The 19,227-nt window shown below is 39.5% G+C and overlaps 1 protein-coding gene across 2 annotated transcripts in view; it reads right to left on the bottom strand.

Moving 5' to 3' along the window:
* CPB2 (carboxypeptidase B2) overlaps positions 1–18,567 on the bottom strand; it is a gene marked incomplete at both ends in the record, with an annotated part of 36,257 nt that extends 17,690 nt beyond the window's left edge. The window contains 7 exons of one of the 2 annotated variants that reach the window (XM_080689924.1): positions 226–336; positions 1,340–1,444; positions 2,823–2,924; positions 4,545–4,653; positions 6,636–6,760; positions 9,002–9,077; positions 18,494–18,567. In XM_080689924.1, coding sequence (XP_080546050.1) covers positions 226–336; positions 1,340–1,444; positions 2,823–2,924; positions 4,545–4,653; positions 6,636–6,760; positions 9,002–9,077; positions 18,494–18,567 — 702 coding nt within the window. The remainder of the gene's footprint in view (positions 1–225; positions 337–1,339; positions 1,445–2,822; positions 2,925–4,544; positions 4,654–6,635; positions 6,761–9,001; positions 9,078–18,493) is intronic. The other variant, XM_080689925.1, reaches the window with a different exon arrangement.
* Between the last annotated feature and the right edge of the window lie 660 nt (positions 18,568–19,227).

Here is a 19,227-nt window from a genome sequence, read left to right as displayed (position 1 = left end):
TATAAGTTGGTTATCATTGATGGGATCATGGGAGGTTAGTATATGCAATTATGTTAACTTTCGTTTATGTTTCAAGTTTTTCATAATAAAACAAACTTTTATTTCATAATAAGACTTTGTGCCAAGATTCAGTATTCTATGAATAATTTAACATATGAATATATGAATAATCTATAACATATATCTCCACTGAAGGCATGTTTTGTTTTCTTTGCTTTCACCTACCTTTTTCCACGTGTAGTCATAACCATCCACATTAATCACTGGCATAACATAGAAATCCACATGCCTCAGAATATTAGTATACAGCTTTTCTTTCCCATAGAATTGAGTTACCTACAAATTAAGCCAAATATGTTTAACCGCATCTCATTTGCAGTCCTTCTAAGCTTAACCTTTTTTAAAATGTGATTTTATTTTTCAAAAGTCACTTTTCAATTTACAGATTTAACTTTTAGGAGTTTTTGTTGTTGCTTGCAGTACTAGGAATTGAACCCAAGGACATTCTACCTCCGAACTACACTCCTAGCAAACTTTCTACTTACCCTCCTTTTTTAAAGTTTTTTTTCACTTTGAAGCAGAGTCTTATTAAGTTGTAACTATCTTTGAGCCTGCAATCCTCCTGTTTCAGCTTTCCAAATAACTGTGATTACAGGCATACACTATCATACCTGGCTGGAATATGTTTTTATGTTGTTGTTGTTGTTGTTGTTTTGTGGTACTGGGGTTCCTGGAAACCCTTCTATCTCCGGGCTACACTCCCACACCTATTTTTATACTTTTTAAATTTGGAAACAGGGTCTCTTAGGCCAGAGCGGCTGGCTTCGAACCTGCACGATCCTCCTGTCTCCGCCTCCCAAGCACAGGGATTACAAGCGTGTGCCACCACGCCCGGCGTTAGAATATGTTTTAAATGAAGTGAATTTAGGGTACTTTGCTACCCTGTAGTGGTAAATGTCTTGCACAAGCTTTTCCTATTTATTAGAGACAGAAAATAGAACTATACTTTCTTTTTTCCTTTCTTTTGCCATTCTGTTTGTGGGGTGTGTGTGTGTGTGTGTGTGTGTGTTTATTAGTGATTGAACCCAGGGGCATTCTACCTCTGAGCTATACCCCAGCCATATTTCATATTTTTTATTCTTTTTTTTCTGTACTGGGGATGAAACCCAGGGGCTTTCTTTCTCTGAGAGACACTCATTATTTTATTCTTTTTATTTTTGAAACCAAGTCTCACTGGGTTATAAAGGGCTTCTCTAAGTAGCTGAGGCTGTCTGCGAACCATGATCCTCCGGTTTCCACCTCCCTAATGCTAGGATCACAAAGGAACAAGACTACTTACATAACCTATGAACCACAAGCAAAAAGCAGGAGAGATCCATTCTCTGGCGTGGATTCCACAGTCAATCCATATGGCATTTCTGGCCGTTTGTTCTTTTCCAGAAACCTATTCAGAGAAAAGCAAAATGTACCAAATTAACTAACTAACTCAATAAATAAATAAATAAATAAATAAATAAATAAATAAATAAATATCTGTGTATAGTAACTTTCACTTGCCCAGAAAGATGGCTCACACCTGTAATCATAGTACTTGGGAGGCTGAGATATGAGGATTGCCAAATTCAAGGCCAACCTCAGCAATTTAGCAAGACCTTAGCAAATCAGCAAGACCTTCCGTGATTTAGCAATTTAAAGACTACTCTATTTGATTTTTTTTAATTAAAAAGGTCTAGAGATATAGCTCAGAATTAGAATGGTTCTTGGTCCAATCCCCAATACCAAAAAATTTAATTAGAAGAGTGAAATAAATATAAATAACTTTAATTAATATAATTCTTATATTTAATTCTCAAGGGAGGTTTAAAAGCCATTGAGATTAAGGGACACTAGCTAGTGATCATTACACTAAAGACACTCAGTTGGGACTAAGGTTTGACTCTGACACTCTTGAGGTTCTTTTTTTTTATGTTAGGGGTTGAAGCCAGAGGCATTCTACCTCCAACCTACTTTCCTAGCCCTATTCTTTATTCTTTATTTTGAAACAGGGTTTCAGTTTTGGAGGGCCTCACTGAGTAGCTGAGGCTGGCCACTAACCTGCAATTTTCCTGTCTCAGCCTTCCAAGTACTGGGATCATAAGCCTGTGCCGCCATGCCTTATGGAGTTCTTTTTACCCACTCATGATTACCTAGTCATGCAGAGTTATGCTTGGAAATGTCTAAGCAAGACCAGAGAAACAAATAATCAAGTGGACAGTGGTTGGAGCATATGATGTAATCATATGTATGATGTAATCATATGTATGATGTAATAATATGATAACATGGTGGTTCATCAAATGAACCACCATGTTACCAAAATCCTGGCCCTAGTTTCTGTCCTTCCCTAGGTTTGATTGTTCGGCTCTTATTTTGGTTTCAAAATCTGGACTAATGTTTGCTCGATAATGGGATTTTCTGTCTTCTATCTCTCTCTCAGACTAAGCCAGTCAGTCTGAGGTGGTAGTGGTGGAAATAAGAGCAGAACTTGAAAAGTAATCCAGACCACTTTCTTTATTTTATAAAGAAGAGTGCTGGAGCCCATGGAAAGCTAAGTTGTTTATCTACTATCATATCAACACCGAGTTGATTCTGGAGTTTCTACTGTCACAGCATCACTACATTATTAAAGACAACGAGAGCCCCCTTAAAATATTCAAGTTGAAGAACAGCAACTGAAATGCAAATATTTCCATAACTCAAAAAAGATTCAAGTTATAACACACCACTGGAGAGTTAAGCCCTCCCTTCAGGTTGAAAGACCAGAGGCTTTCCTCAGAACATACCTTTAAAACATAAAGTGGATTCTTCTCATATGAGGATCCAATGTGGATTTTTTGAAGCATGTCAGGATGCCGCTCAGTGATAACTTCTATCCAAGAATAGATCTATCCAGACGAACACTGGAGGTTAGTCACGGGACAAATCCAAAGTATTTTCTGACCAGAGGAAAGAGAGAATTTTCTCAAAGAAAGGAGATTCCTCTAAAGCCTCTGTGTATGGGAATGAAAGCCTCTGTATCGGGGGCAGCCAGGTGTGGTGATGAACACTTGTAGTCCCAATACTTGGAAGGCTGACACAGGAGGATCGCAGGTTCAAGGACAGCCTCTGCTACTCAGTGAGGCGGTCTGAAACTTAGTGAGACCCTGTTTCAAAATAAAGAATAAAATAGGACTGGCAGTGTAACTCAGAGGTAGAATGCCTCTGGGTTCAATTCCCAGTGCCACATACACACACAAATAATAATAATAAATGCATAAATAATTAAACAAGTAAATAAGTAAATAAAAACACTCGGAACCAGGTGTAGTAGTGCATGCTTGTAATCCCAATACGTGAGAGGCTGAGACAGGAGGGTCACAGATTCGAGGCCAGCCTCAGCAACTTGGCAAGATCTTGTTCCACAATGAAAGTTAAAAAAAGCTAAAGGTATAGCTTTCAGGTTGAATGCCCCTGGGTCTAACCTCTAATATCACAATAAATAAAAATAAAACACTTGGGATGGGATGTTTCTTTTTCTGTTTAGAAAAATCAGTAAAATGAAAGTTTTGATAAATGCCAAGATTTAGAGAAAAAATAGTAAGAAATGTGAAACAGAATAGTAAAAGCTGATCTTCAATAATTGGCCCCTGAAGGTTATCTTTAAAGGCTCATCACACTGAGTTCCTGCCTCTGTGTGAGATTCTTTTACATATTTCAAGAGTCCATATGAGCCGGGCACGATGGCGCATACCTGTAATCCAGTACGTGGATTTAGAAAAACTAAAAATTTTAAGTACTGATAAAACAGAAATCCAGTTCCTTAAAGATTAAAATCTTTAATACTATCATTATTATTATTACTGTATGAATTTACATAAGTTACTCTTCAGGGGAATAAAATGCATATAGTATTATAAATAGAAGTGAACATATTGCTTTAACGCAATTAAGTAATCTGGCAATTGTTCAGAAAGAGTAAAATGATTGAGCTAGTGATTTTTTGGTGGCAGTTTCTTTTCTTTATTTTCCATTTTTTTGTGTGTGGGTTTTTGTTGTTGTTGTGGGGTTTGTTTGTTTTTTGTACTGGGAATTGAACTTACGGACTTTCTACCTGTGAGCTATACCCTCAGCCCTTTTTTAAATTTAAATTTTGAAACAGGTTTCACTAAGTTGCTAGGGCTGGCCTCAAAATTTCGACCCTCCTGTCTCATCCTCCCATCTACTGGGATCACAGGCGCGCCCCCCTGTGCCCGCTCCATCGCTCTTTAGCATGCAGTGTTGCTCAGAAGCCCCAGAAACACTCTTATCTGTGAATGAACATGCTGTTTAGAGCCAGCTTACCAAATATGATGCAACCTTCCCAGGATTGAGATCCACAAAAGGATCAATTACCATCATATAATCAGCCTTAAGCGTGATTTTTTTTTACCTCCACCAATTAGAATTCTTTGATCATTTCTTATGGTTGGTATGGCGGTGCTGGTTAAGGCAAGGTCATGGCTTTGAAGAGCGGTGTGGTGCCTTACTTCACTGAGCGAGTGGTACTGCTCATAGTATGAGGAGGAGGCCCGAGGGCTGAGGGTGTTGTTGGAAGTCTGCTGTTGAATGAGATCTCCCACATCTCTCATCAAGACACTAGTGATAAAACAGAGGGTGAGCTGGCCATGATGGTGCACGCTTGTAATCCCAACACTTGGGAGGCTGAGACAGGAGGCTTATAGGTTTGAGGACAGCCCCAGCAAATTGGTGAGACTCTAATCAACCTAGTGAGACTGTTTCAGAATAAAAATTTAAAAATATATGGCCAGGAGTGCATCAATTAATTAACAATGCCCCTGAGTTCAACTCAACACCAAAACACACACACACACACACACACACACACACACACACACACACCGCAAAAGAATAGAGGGTGAGCCATTTTCCAGGCAGAGCACTGGCCTTGCCATGTGGCCCATTGCAGGTACCAGAAAGTCAGTCACAAATTGAATTACCAACATCTACATTTCTTTTTTTCCTTCTCTTCTTCTTCTTTTTGCGGTACTAGGAATTGAACCCAGGGTCATTCTACCTCTGAGCTACACCCCCAGCCCTTTTTTTATTTTTTTGTTTTGAAATAGGGTCTCACTAGGTTGATGAGAGTCTTACTACTTGCTAAGGCTGTCCTCGAACCTGCAATCCTCCTGTCTCAGCCTCCCAAGTACTGATTGTGCTGGGGATAAGCCTGCGCCATCACACCTAGCTAACATCTACATTGAATGTGATTCATCAGTGTCTTTTTTATGAAGATGTATATTATCCAATCCAGAATAATAGCTCATTGTTCTGTTTTCAGTTACACAGGAAGCCTTTTCTTCTTGTTTTTCATTGACCTACACCAGATTTTCTGCAGAGCCAAAGATAAGCAAATCTCTTGAGAAATAGAAGTACAGCAAAAGAGGAGATATGAAAATGGATCTTGCTGAATCTATTAATTAGGCAAACACTCTAACTAAATTAAGGCATTCTGTCAACTGGGATGAACATTTCAAAATTAGCTATCATATTAATAAAGGTTAATTAATTGATACACTTTCTTTTTCTTTCTTTCTTTTTTTTTTTTTTTTTTTAGCTTGGCAGGATGGTGCACACCATGCAGATTGAAGGCCAGACTCAGAAGCTTAGTGAGATTCTCCAGCAACTTAGTGAGACCATGTTTCAAAATGAAAAAATAAAATAAGTGTGTGGGTATGTAGCTCAGAGGTAGAATGCCTCTGGATTCAACTTCTAGTAAACATTTTTGTTGTTGTTGTTTGAATCATTTAATCTGCCGGGTGGGTGGCGCACACTTGTAATCCCAGTACTTGGGACACTGAGACAGGAAGATCACAGGTTTGTAGCCAGCCTCAGCAACGTAGTGAGGACCTCTGCAACTTAGTAGAACTCAAAATTAAAGAATAAAATAAATAAATAAATAAAATAATAATTAATTAATTAAAGAATACAATAAAATTCAGCTCAAAGGCTGAATGTCCCTGGGTTCAATCTCTAGTACCACCAAAAAGTAAAAATCACTTAGTCTATATGGTAGATGCTGTTTTTACCCCCAGTTTATAAAATGGAGGCACAGAGAATGAATCACTCCTGCAGAGTCACACGGGGGGGATGTGTGTCAATGCTAGACCCTCACCCAGGCTCTCCGCACAGTCAGAGAACCTGGTACACTTCCTAGTTTAGGGCCAGATGTTATGAAAAGTTCGCTGACTGTGAAGGAAGAATTGGCAAAAGCTAAACCCTCATCAGCAACAGCTTTTTCAAAAGCTATCACAAGCCTCCCATGGTGAATGAGCATTTTGCTCCCCAGGTCCGGGTACAGATTAATCACAGAAATAGAAACAATGAGAGGCTCTGCAGACCATTAAGCCTAACCTTCATTTAAGGGAAAGGACTGGAGAGATGAGCAGCCACTTATCATAGACCCAGGCCTTCGGCTTTATCACCAGTCCATTTCAGAGATTTCCATACTACCTTGTTTAGTAGATTTTATTTTTCTGGGAAACAATTATACCATCTTTTAGTCACAGGCATAGCAGGTGCTTTTAATAGCTATTTAATATATATCAAATGATGCCTACCTGAACGGAATTCTGCTCACATTTAAATGGGCTTTCACGCTGCTCACATCAGATGCATTCACAAAAAAATGGACTTCTTTTTTCTTTTCAATAAATTCAGCTGTTACTGGTTGCCAGAGAACAACCTACAGTTTTAAGGGGAAGAAATTGATAGAATTAGGAAGTTGTTCACATCATTCTCATCTCTATCTAGAGCCATGAAAATTGTGTCTATAAAAGGGATATGAGGTAGATGGGAGGGGGAAGAGGGAAATTCCCTAATGGACATGATGGACATTCACAGACATGTCAATCACTGAGCCAAACATGAGAAAGAGGAAGGAGAGAGGGAATGGGGTGGGAATTGGGTAAAGGCTAATTGGGTGATGTGTTCATGTATGCCTCTACTTTCTTGTACTCCATTAAGATGTACGACTACAATGCGCCAATAAAAATTTTAAAAAATTATATTAAAGTCTGGCTAAAAGGTGGTTAAAAAAGGATATAAAAAGGATGCCTTTTGGCTACTTGACTGATCCCCACACATACATGTGGCAATATAAACACTGATTTGGCAGGAAGCTCCCTTTACTCTTCTCTGTAACTTGCTAAAGAGGGTCCAGGACATAACAGTTACTCAATAAATATTTGATGAGGCAATGACTGAATGAATGAATTTATGACCCAGATGTAAAACTAAAGGGTTATGTCAGCTGTTGAGGATGAAAATGAAATTTTTATCTAGAGAGTTGACTAAACATCAATTTACTTAATATAATTTCCATCTGCTTAATATTACTATCAGATCAGAACTCCTTTTCTTTAGTTACGGCTTTTGAACAATGCTTTCCAATAACATTTACATTTTTCTCTTTTACTGCACTTTTCCAAAGCGCTTTCAAACTCTTTTGCTTAGGTCATCATGCCACTTTGATACAAACCAGGAAGATGTTTTTATTTTAATTGTTCAGATGGAGCCATTAAGGCTTATAGCTAATTTGTCTAAAATCATACAGCATCATATATTAAAAATCATAGCAAAGCCAGGCAAGGTGGTACATGCTTGTAATCCCAGCATTCGGGAGGATGAGACAGGAGGATCCAGGTTCACGGAGAGCCTCAGCTACTTAGTGAGGCCCTTTGCAACTCAGTGAGGGCCTGTTTCAAAATAAAGAAGAAAAAATAGGTCTGGGGTGTAGCTCAGGGGTAGAATGCCCCTGGGTTCCATCCCCAGAACCGCCAAAAAAAAAAAAATCATAGAAGAACAAACAATAAAACGCTAAACCTTTATTTCTTCTCTGTCCTAGTGTGCTGGCCATGAACATGTACCTCTCAGCTCTTTTGCAGCCAGGAGTCCAGATGATCGGTGTCTAGGTGGCCATCCCTAGTGATGTACCGTAGGCTGAGGCCCTGCTGCCCAGGGCTGTGAGTGGGTTCATGCAGACCCGTTACTCCTATCCAGGGCTCTTACAGCAGGTGATTTGTCTAAACGACTCACACCTGCCCTAGCCCAGCCTTCCTTGGTACTGCCCTGCAGTCTGAGGTTCACCTTGCAAGAACCTCCATCCTGCTGAGGCACCGGGCTACATCGTGCTCTGAAGATGCTCCCTGCCAACCCCAGGTCCCCTTCTTTATCCTTATCAGCATTCCCCTAACTGCTTATACCTCTAATCTGGTCTGACCTCTATTTCTCAGAGACCACTAAGTAACAAAAACAGAGCCATCAATTTTCTACTATGATATTTTCTAACTCCTGCCAATTTTCAAGACAGACATCCTGGGAAGATGTTCTTGATGTTTATTCCTTGGTTAAGAACTACTGTTTTATAAACAACGTTCTATTAAACTTCTGTTGCCATAGCAGCTTTGCAAGGACATATTTTCAACCCCCAACTACTATTATGAAATTGACTTTTCTGGTTGAAAAGTTTGTTTATGTTGTTGTTGTTGTTGGTGGTGGTGGTGGTGGTGGTGTGTGTGTATGTGTGTGTGTATGTGTCTTGTGTGTATCTGTATCTATTAGTGGGGACTGAATTCAGGGAAATTCTACTTCTGAGCTATACTCCAAGACCTATTTTGTTTTTTATTTTGAAACATGTTCTTGCTCAGCTGCTGAGACTGGCTATGAACTTGTGATCCTTCTGTCTCAGCCTCCCCAGTACTGGGATTACAGGAGAGCATCGTCATACCCAGCTACAAATGAATGTTTGATTTGGGGAACCAACAGTTATGTGCTTATGGAAAGGGAAGCAGCCTACCAGAAAGGAGGTCTCACCAGAAAGCTATAAGTCAGACTGAATATAGGAGGGAACACAGCACACAATGGCATATAAAATAAAACCAACACACACACACACACACACACACACACACACACACACATTTACCTCATAGGTTGTAGTAATATTCTGTAGCACTTGAACTTGAATAGAAGTTCTAGGAAGAACAGATAAGACCTGGCCACTGGGAAAAAATAAAAATGGGATTTTTATTTTAAATAAAACTGTGAAAATGAGGTACAATATACTGGGAGGAGCTTCTAGGTAATTGTATAAAGGAAAAAAAACTGAAGTATTAGAAGGTCAGAGAATGTTATTATAGAGTAGATATAAAAAGAGAACATATTCTCCCTTTCTTTATACTTCTAAGCAATTGAAAAATCAATAGCTCTCTTGATTGGGGTTGATTTGCAGAGTACTAACTTCTTTCCCTCTTTCTCTTCGTCTTTCTCGTGTGTGTATCTGTTTGTGTAAAAATAATAAATTTGCTCTTTTTTGTGTGTGGCAAAGGAAATTCAATCCAAAAGCATTCTACCTACAATCTATATCTGCAGCCCTTTTTAAAGTTTTGTTTTGAACCAGTGTCTCGCTAGGTTGCTGAGAGCCTTGCTAAGTTGCTGAGGCTGGTCTTGAACCTGTGATCCTCCTGTCTCAGCCTCCCAATTTCTGGAATTAGAGGTGTACCACCACACCCAGTTTAAATTTGTTCTGATTGTTACATAAAAAGTGAGAGAGAGAAACTCTTGTATACTGTCAATGGAAATGTCAATTAGAAAAGTCATATTGGAAAATAGTACCAATCTTCATAAAAATTTTAAAAAGAGCTACCATAAGATGCAATAATGCAAAGGGACTGAAACCAATCAAGCATAGTAATGCATGCATATCTATGTTTATAGCAGCACAATTCACAATAGCCAAAATATATAACCAGCCTTGATGTCCATCACAGAAGAGAGGATTACAAAATTATGGGATATACACACTATGGAATTCTACTCACCATAAAGAAGAACAAAATTATGTCATTTGCAAAAAAAATGGATGAAACTAGAGATTATGCTAAGTAAGATTAGTCAGTCATAAAAAGTAAAAAGTCAGATGTTTTCTCTTATATATGGAAGCTAGGGAGAAATTGTCTAGAAAAGGTCTCTATACAAAGGAAGAGAAACCCCGGAGGAGTGATGGAGGGGGGTCTAAAAGAGAGGGGTGGGTGAGGGGAGGGAGACTCAATGAAGGAAACACTTCATTGGACATGATGTACATATATAAAATTATAATGCCAATGCCAATCTGAATATCGTGCACGGGGAGGGTAAGGGAGTAGGGTGGGAGTTGGGGGAGGTTCATTGAGCGCTGTGTCTTGTATTTCTCTATCACTCTGAACTTTGTCATGATGTCTAATTACAATACACCAATTAAAAATATGTTCTTTAAGCCGGGCGTCGCGACGCACACTTGTAATCCCTGCGCTTGGGAGGCGGAGACAGAAGGATCACACAGGTTTGAAGCCAGCTAGACCATTTCCAAATTTAAAAAATATAAAAAAATAGGTCTGGGAGTGTATCCTGGAGGAGATAGATAGATAGATAGATAGATAGATAGATAGATAGATAGATAGATAGATATTTTTTAAAGATGGCCATGGTGGCACATACTTGTAATCCCAGCATTCTGGAGGCTGAGACAGGAGGATTGTGGTTTTCAGACAACCTCAGCTACTTAGTGAGGCCCTTTGCTACTCAGTGAGACCCTGTTTCAAAATAAAGAATAAAAAAGAAAGCTGGGTATGTAGCTTGGAGGTAGAAAGCCCCTGGGTTCCAACCCCAGTAACTGCAAAAATATATTTATATATAACATATATATTATATAATATATATTTTAGAACATATATATTATAAAATATATTTTATATATATTATACATTAAAGATCCAGCAATCCTACTCCTGGCATATACACAAAGAAAATGCAATCAGTATGTGGAATCTCCAAATACTGATTGTAGCTGTCTATTGTAGCACTAACCACAACAACTATTGAATTGATCGAAGTGTCCTTCAACACATGAATACATAGAGAAAATGTGATTGTGTGTATACACACACACACACAAACACACACACACACACACACACACACACAATGGAATAGTACTCAGCCACTAAAATAAATGAAAAGTTATGCTAGTCTTCCTCTAGAGAAGCTTCTGAACACATGTGGAGAACTTTGGGCTTCATTTTGTAGAGATTAGGAGTTAAGAAATTAGGGTGGAGACTGACTTTATTTTGGGAAGCCTGATTTAAAGAATTCTAATTATCAAAATATGCTTATAGAGACTTGATTACCAATAGAGAAAGTGGCTTACAGAAACCCTAAACTGGAAAACTTTTTCTTTCTTTCTCTCTTCCTTTCTTTCTCTTATTTCTTTCTTTCCTTTTTGGTTCTGGGATTGAACCCAGGATCATTCTATCTTTAAGTTACATGCATGCGCAGACTATTTTATTTTTTATTTGAAAACAGGGTCTTGCTAAGTGGTTAAATTAAATTTCTAAATTTAAAATTTTTTTAAAATTTAGTAACTAAATTTCTGAGGCTATTTGTGAACCTGTCATCCTTCTGTCTCAGCTTCCCAAGTACTGGGAGCAAGCGTGCACCACTACGTCCAGCTAGACTGGCAAATTTTATGTCACACCCTAGTACAAGCATAAACTCTTCAGCCCCTCCTTATGGACACGTGTTCAAGGGCATGCAGAGCAGCATTATCCATGGTCAACAATAGCTGGAAACCTGTGTGAATGCTCATCAGCAACAGAACTACTCAATGCTCACGGTATCCCTATGGGCACTGTGAGGACTGACTGTAAGGTCTGGCTATGAGGCCTTGCCAGAGGAGGTCTGAGAACAAAGGAAAAAGAAAGAGAAATGCTCCCTGGCCATTGCCCTGCACCGAGATGATCTGGCCATTAGTCCACCAACCAGCAACTTACACGACTACTGTACCTCCCTTCCCTGCCCCATAAAGAGCCCAAGTCTGTAAGGAGGTGGGCTTCGGACTTTTGTGGGCTCCCCGAGCCCCATCAGCTGCCTCCTTTCAGGTTTTATTCCTGAATAAAGCCTGTTCCTTGCTGCTGGGCCATGTTTTCTTTGTCCCCATATACCCCAACAATCTCCACATTCTGAGATGTTTTGCAGTCGTAACAAAGGATGATTTTGATGTATAACAGTTCATTTAGAGGTATATTTTTATGATCAATTAAGGGAAAGAATATAATTCTATTTTGGAAAAAATAAATTAAAAAAAGAAGAAAACCACTATGTGTTAAAAGCAGGAGAAAGTTCTGAATAAATAAAGGGCATGTTGCTAACACTGATTTGGAGGCTGGCAAATAGCAACTGAAGTTAAGAAAAAGAGAAAGAAAACGACTGTTTTGAAAAGAAAAGTTTTTCTAGTGCCCAAGGAGGATATGATATTCAACCAATGTAATTTCTGTGTGTGTGTGTGTGTGTGTGTGTGTGTGTGTGTGTGTGTGGTACTGAGGATGGAACTCAGGGGCATTTTACCTCCGAGTGACACCCTCAGCCCTATTTTTTTATTCTTTATTTTGAAATAGGGTTTCACTGAGTTGCAAAAGGCCTCACTAAATAGCGGAGGCTGTCCGCGAACCACGATCTTCCTGTCTCAGCCTCCCATATGCTGGGATTAAAAACGTCACCATGCCCAGCTAACCAATGTAAAATTTAAGAAAAAAGTAAAAATAAGTTAGGCCATATTGAGGAAAATTATGAGGTTAAATTTCACTATAATACAGGGCATGGTGGCCCACGTTTGAAATCCCAGTATTTGGGAGGCTGAGACAGGAGGATTGCGGGTTCACTGCCAGTCTGAGGTACTTTGTGAGGTCCTCTGCAACTTAGTGAGATTCTGTTTCAAAATAAAGAATAAAAAATAGGACTGGGGATGTAGGTTAGAGGTAAAGTGCCCCCATGGGTTCAATCCCCAGAATTGTAAAAATATGTTTTTTAACTTTTCACTATAAATTAGTGTGGTGGCATACACCTGTAATCCCAGTATTTGGGAGGCCAAGACAGGAGAATCACAGGTTTCAGGCCAGACTCAGCAACTTAATGAGACCACGTTTTAAAATAAAAAATAAAAGAAGTTGGAGGTATAGCTCAGAGTTAGAATGCACCTGGGTTCAATTCCCAGTACCAAAAACAAAACAAAACAACCTCACCATAAACTATTTTGGTATGGTCAAGCTTAACTGTGGTGAACTGGACCCTTCCTCCTCTACTTGGACTAAAGTTCCATCACAACAGAATCATGTGATGAGATGAGGGTCACTTACATAACCCTACATAGAATTTACAGTTTTTGAAAATTAGTTTCATGACTTTGTGCCCCTTTACCTACTCGTTGAGGCTATCCTTAAACCTGCAATCCTCTGTATGAGCCTCCCAAGTACTGGGATTACAAGTATGCACCACCACGCCTGGCTCCGAAAGCCAAATTTAATCACAGGCTGCCGTCTTAATCAGACCATGTGCAACTAAGGCAAACACCTAGTACAATCAATCACACGCTTCTGTACCTCACTTCTGTTTCCTGCCTGTACGTGACTGGAGTGCCCTGCACCTTCTTCTGGCTCTGAGGGCTGCCTAAATCCTTCTTTGCTCAATTAAACTCTGTTCAATTTAATTCATCTGAGATTTTTGTTGTTGTGGTGGTGGTACTGAAAATTGAATGCAGGGGTGTTCTGTCTCTGAGCTTCATCCCCAGTCCTACTTCATTTTCTTTTTTGAAACAGGGTCTCACTAAGTTGTGGGGGTGGGGGGGCTCACTCCATTGCTGAGGCTGGCCTTGAACCTGTGATCCCCCTGTTTTAGCCTCCCAAGTACTGAGATTATAAGCACATACTATCACACTTGGCTTGAATCTTTTTGTATGTGTGTATGTGGTACCAGGGATTGAACTCAGGGACATTATACCTCTGACCTACACACCCAGCCCTATTTTTTATTTTTTATTTTTAAACAGGGTCTCACTAAGTTGCAGAGGGCATTACTAGTTAGCTGAGGCTGGTCTTGAACCTGTTATCCTGTCTCAGCCTCTCAAGTACTGGGATTACAGGCATGCGCCACCACACCCAGCTTGAGCCTTTTCTTTTAATAATAAGGAATCAAGATATTTGAATGATATCTTTGCTGGAGCTGATACTTTAATTTCTGAATTGAGGCTGTTTGTATTTTAACTTGATCCAAGGACTGCCAGCTACTTTAGAATGAGGTAACAAACCATGAGATTATCCATGCAAGAGCAGGGAAGCCAAGTGTGGTGGCACACACCTATAACCCCAAGTGATCTCAGCTACTCGGGAGGCCGAGGCAGGAGGATTGCAAATTTGGGGCCAGCCTGGGCAATTTAGTGAGACTCTGTCTCAAAGTAGAAAGTTCTGCAGATGTGTAGTTCAGTGGTAGAGAACCCTGGGGTTCAATCTCCAGTACTACAAAAACAAAACAAAAACAAGGGAAGACAATCCCATTGCATAGAAAGCCATGGGGGCAGTAAGAAATTAAAAATAAAAACATGTTTTGATTGCATTCCTGAAATGACACAGTTATAGCATTCATACAATAACCACTTGGGGGAAATTTTTATTGTACCAGAAGTAAAATGCAAAGTGCAGGCATAGTGAAATATAACAAGGTTTGTTTGGGTTTGGTGCTAGATATTGAACTTGAAGGAATTCTACCTCCCAGCTACACCCCCAGCCCACTTTTATTTTTTATTTTGAAACAGAGATTTGTTAAGTTACCGAGGCTCACCTTGAACCTGCAATCCTCCTGTTTCAGGCTCCCAAATACTGGAATTACAGGCCTGTGCCCCCATGCCTGGCTTAAAAAATCATTTTATACAAAAAAAAAAGTAAAGGGAGGCTCAAAGAGAGCGAGTGTCTAAGCTGTATAGCTAATAAGCTGCAAATCTGGGCTCCAGTTCAATGCTCCAGGTCCTGAGTTTTTAACACCTAGGCAGTTGCTTCCTGTGTCTTCCCCTCTGAGAATATGATTAAGTTCACCAAGGTTTGCCCCCTTCTACATTGTATAGGGGAAAGTTCAGTGTTGTCATAGTTCTGAAGGATTATGTTGAATTTTAAAAGCTGGTGAGATGCTTCTGAACAATGTACCATAGCCCAAGGTTGCAATTTTGTACATGCATTATAGTGTTTGGGGCCACTGGTGGTCTGTTCTTGGAGATGACAATAATATATCAGTAAAAGCTAAGTGAAAGAGAATAAACTGGTCTCCAGGTAGCTAGCTAGTATATGAAGTGAACAGAAAGAACACTTCCTATGGTCTATTAATAAATCAGAAGCTCTCTCTCCTCGGTGCTCCTCCGTTCTCCCATTCCTTTACTTCTTACTTTTTCTCACTTCCTTTTTTCCAAATAAACAACCCCCAGCTGACAGGATGCACTTAGCTAATCACCATACAATACAATTAATGACTTTGTTTACAAGATCCTTGCTAGTATTTTATTTTTACCCTTTATGGTGTTCAGCCCTTAAAATCAAGCAAATATGAAGATATGGCTTTTGGGCTGCCTTCTTTTTTTGGCAGATGATATTTATGCCTTTAAAACCTTTTTTTTTTCCATCGTTCCAGGGCATTTCACTGATGAGATATATCAAAATGCACCTATAAATCAGTTGCTAAGAGATTGCCTGAATATAAACTGTTATTAGGAAAATGATCACAAGGAGAAAACAATAACAGAGAACAGCTTTAGGAAAAAGCCAGGCGGTTAGTTCCTTTAGAAGGGTTTATATTCTCGCCTCCGGAAATAATTCATCAAAGGCTGTCGCTCTCTGAATGAAATTAGATTTCCTTTTTAGCGTCCGTAATAGGCCATTCCTGGAGAAGCAGAGCTTAGAAACATTTGTTGAAAACAAGTTATTTTTACTCACAGAAAGACAAGTTTGCCATGTTACATCTAGTAAAGATATGGGAACCAGAATTCAGATAATCATCTGTCTACAAAGTGACAGCTCCCCTACACATACAACTCACATGGGAACAAAAAGTATTAAATATTTTCAATGTATTATTATTTGGCTAAATTACAGTCACGTTCTCATTCTTCTAGCAAAAGTGTCGATCAGATTTCAGAGTATATGGTGAAGCAAAAAATAGTAAGGAAAACCACGCACCAGTGAGTTTTCTCATTCCCTTCTTTATTCTTCTCTCTCCTTTGCTTGTGTTATATTTAGTCCCACTAAACTGCTATACACTTACTTATTTAGAAGAACTATGGTAAAACCTTTGGTGTATCTTGCAGTGGGTTATCCCACCCAGGAGTTTAGTTCATTATAGAATTAAGAGGACAGACGGAAGGTGCACTTGTGGTACCAGCTACTCAGGAGGCTGAGGCAGGAGGATCTATCGAGCCCAGGATCCTGTTCAGAGCCAGCTCAAACTGACAATATAGCCATATCCCACCTCAAAAAAAAAAAAAAAAAAAAGGGTGGGAGTGATCCCTGGAGGTCACCTGTGTAGGAAGCTCTGCAGCAGCCAGCCTGAGGAGGGTTGTGCCCGGCTGGCCCTGAGGCTATATATACACCTGTAGGCAGGTGAGGACCATGACAGGGAGACTCTCCAGCCCCTGCCTTTCTTCTAGGCTATTTTTCCCAATCATTTATCTGCTCCTCAAATTCACTGTGACTATATCTGAGCTCCCTTCAAACAGTCTCCTTTTTCAACTTCTAGACTGTTTAGAGGCAACACCATGCAATGCAGAGTTGAACATTATCAGTTTTCCTGTCTCTCTCTTCTTTTACCTTAATTGAAGTCAATCATTAAGTTATATAATATTAGAACTAGCAAAGACCTTAGAAATCACAGCCATCTGATTCACTGATAAAATATAGAGACATAAGTCATCAATTATTTTAGCAATCTTTTATTTCAAGTACTGTGGATGGAACCCAGAGGCATTCTACCTCTGAGTGACACCCCCAGTCCTACTTTTTATTCTTTATTTTGAAACAGGGTCTCACTGAGTTGCAGGGGGCCTCACTAAGTAGCTGAGGCTGGCGGTGAACTGTGATCCTCCTGTCTCAGCCTCCCGAATGCTGGGATTATAAGCATGTGCCACCGTGCCTGGCTTTATTCTAGCAATCTTGACTCCTGTATCAATTCAGTAACAAACACTATTTCACCATGGAATTTGTGGCTCGATATTTGACAAGCATATTGAACAAAGAATTGATCAACTATTTATGCACCATGTACAGGCACAGGTTTAGACTCACTAATTAAGCTCTATTCTCTGCACTATGGTCAGAGAACAGATTATGATTCAGAAAAGTGTTTTTGGTAGAATTTTCCCTGACTCTGGTATGTTCCTGCTATACAAGCCTTCTTTCTTTGCCATTTACTAACATGAGGAGAGGGATATGTCTCAGAGATCATTAGAAAAAGATCATAGAAATGAAACAAAGGGAAAATAGGACAATTTCAAAGGAATCTATCATTTAAAAAAAACTCACAAACCATGAAGCATGGTGGCGCACACTGTAATTCCACCACAGGAGAACTGCAGGTTCAAAGCCACCCTCAGCAACTCAGTGAGGCTGTCAGCAACTTAGCAAGACCCTGTTTCTACATATAAAATAAAATAGGACAGGGAATGTAGCCTGGAGGTAGAGTGCCCCTGGGATCAATCCATAACACCACAAAACAAGGCAAAACAAACAAACAAACTCCAAAATGACTAGTTAATAGATTACAACACTGCAGATGCCCTGGAATTACTCACTCTGTATTGTATACGCTCTGTCATGAGTTCATTTGTGTTTTTCTAGGTAGTTTATGGCAGAATATCATAAATGAATCATTCTACTGAGCAAAAAATAAGAATTAGATTTTTTTACAACACAGCGATTCTTCCTTTCATATTTCATGTGGAATAAATCACACAGGATCTACATCTCCTGGTTAACATCTTTACTCTTTTCCTCTCCTGTGTTCCATGTTGAAGAAAAAAGAAGTTTTCCATAGTTAATGTTATACATGGAAACAGAAAGAGTATAAACCATGTGATGTTAGTCATACAAATAAATACCTTTATAAAATTTCCATCTCTGATGGCACATGCCTATAATCCCAGTACTTGGGAGGCTGAGACAGGAGGCTCATAGGTTCAAAGATAGCCTCTGAAAGTAAAGAGACTATCAACAACCTAGTGAGACCCTGTGTAAACAGAAAATTAAAAAGGGCTGAGAGATGTAGCTCAGAAGTCGAATGGCCCTGGATTCAAACCTCAGCACCACCACCACCACCCCCCCGCCACACACATTCCATCTCTTTAATATCCATAAGCCACTGACTGTACTTATAACTCAGGGTTCTCCTAGTAATAAAACTAGAGCCAGAAAAGAAAAAAGACGCTGTATCTATCAGGGCAACTTGAAAACTTTCCGAAAGAGTTGGTCTTCAGACTTCAACGTTTCGTTCCCTAGCCCCCTACACTGACTTAGCTCCATGTGAGCAAGAATGTAAGGAAAAGCGCTCAGCACAGTTTAGGATTCCACCGATTTACCTCTGGAAGGCAAAGCCATGCTGCTCGCAGAGGAGGAGGATGGCTGCGAGGACCCCAAAGCTCCCTAGCTTCATCCCCACGGTGGTTGGCTGTACAACAAAACTCTCAGAGGAGAAAGGCCCTGAGAGTTGATTGCACAAGGATTGTCTCCACACTGGTTAAAATATAACAGGATGTTCCCTCTTGTTCCTGTGGCTCAATCAACTTAGTTTCCATTCCTACTCCCTAAAAGAGAAATGCACACTTGTTTAGTTAGGTGGTTGTTTGATTACTGAACTCTCATCTGGGGAATGTTTAATTCCTTGGGAAAGAAAAGGCCAACAATAAAAGGACAATAATATAGCAGGATCTTATCTGATTCACTGTGGAATCACAGCCATAGAATATTGATTGATCATAGCCGAAGTTGAGAGAGGTCTCCAATAAATAATCCAAGCGTCTTCCCTGCTTCTGTCTTTAAAAATATTAGTTGAAGATATAAAAGGGAAGTTCCTGAAATCTGTGACTAATATAAGGCTGCGGGTCAGAACTTAGAAAGAAAATTAAAGAATCTCCATTCAAAAATATTTTTCCTTGACCATATGGAATTAAAGGCACTCATATCAAGGAATGTTAAGATATGGGAGCTGGTTTAAGCAGTAAAAACAAGTATCTTTGAATCACATTTATTTAGAGAAGATCGCCATGATATCTACTACCTAAACCACTACCTGGCATTTTGAAGGTAACATCAT

The sequence above is a fragment of the Muscardinus avellanarius genome, assembly GCF_963383645.1.
Source record: "Muscardinus avellanarius genome assembly, chromosome: 2".
Taxonomy (NCBI): Eukaryota; Metazoa; Chordata; class Mammalia; order Rodentia; family Gliridae; genus Muscardinus; species Muscardinus avellanarius.
The sequence above is the reverse complement of the archived record's forward strand: the minus strand, read 5'-3'. Positions and strand labels throughout refer to the sequence as shown.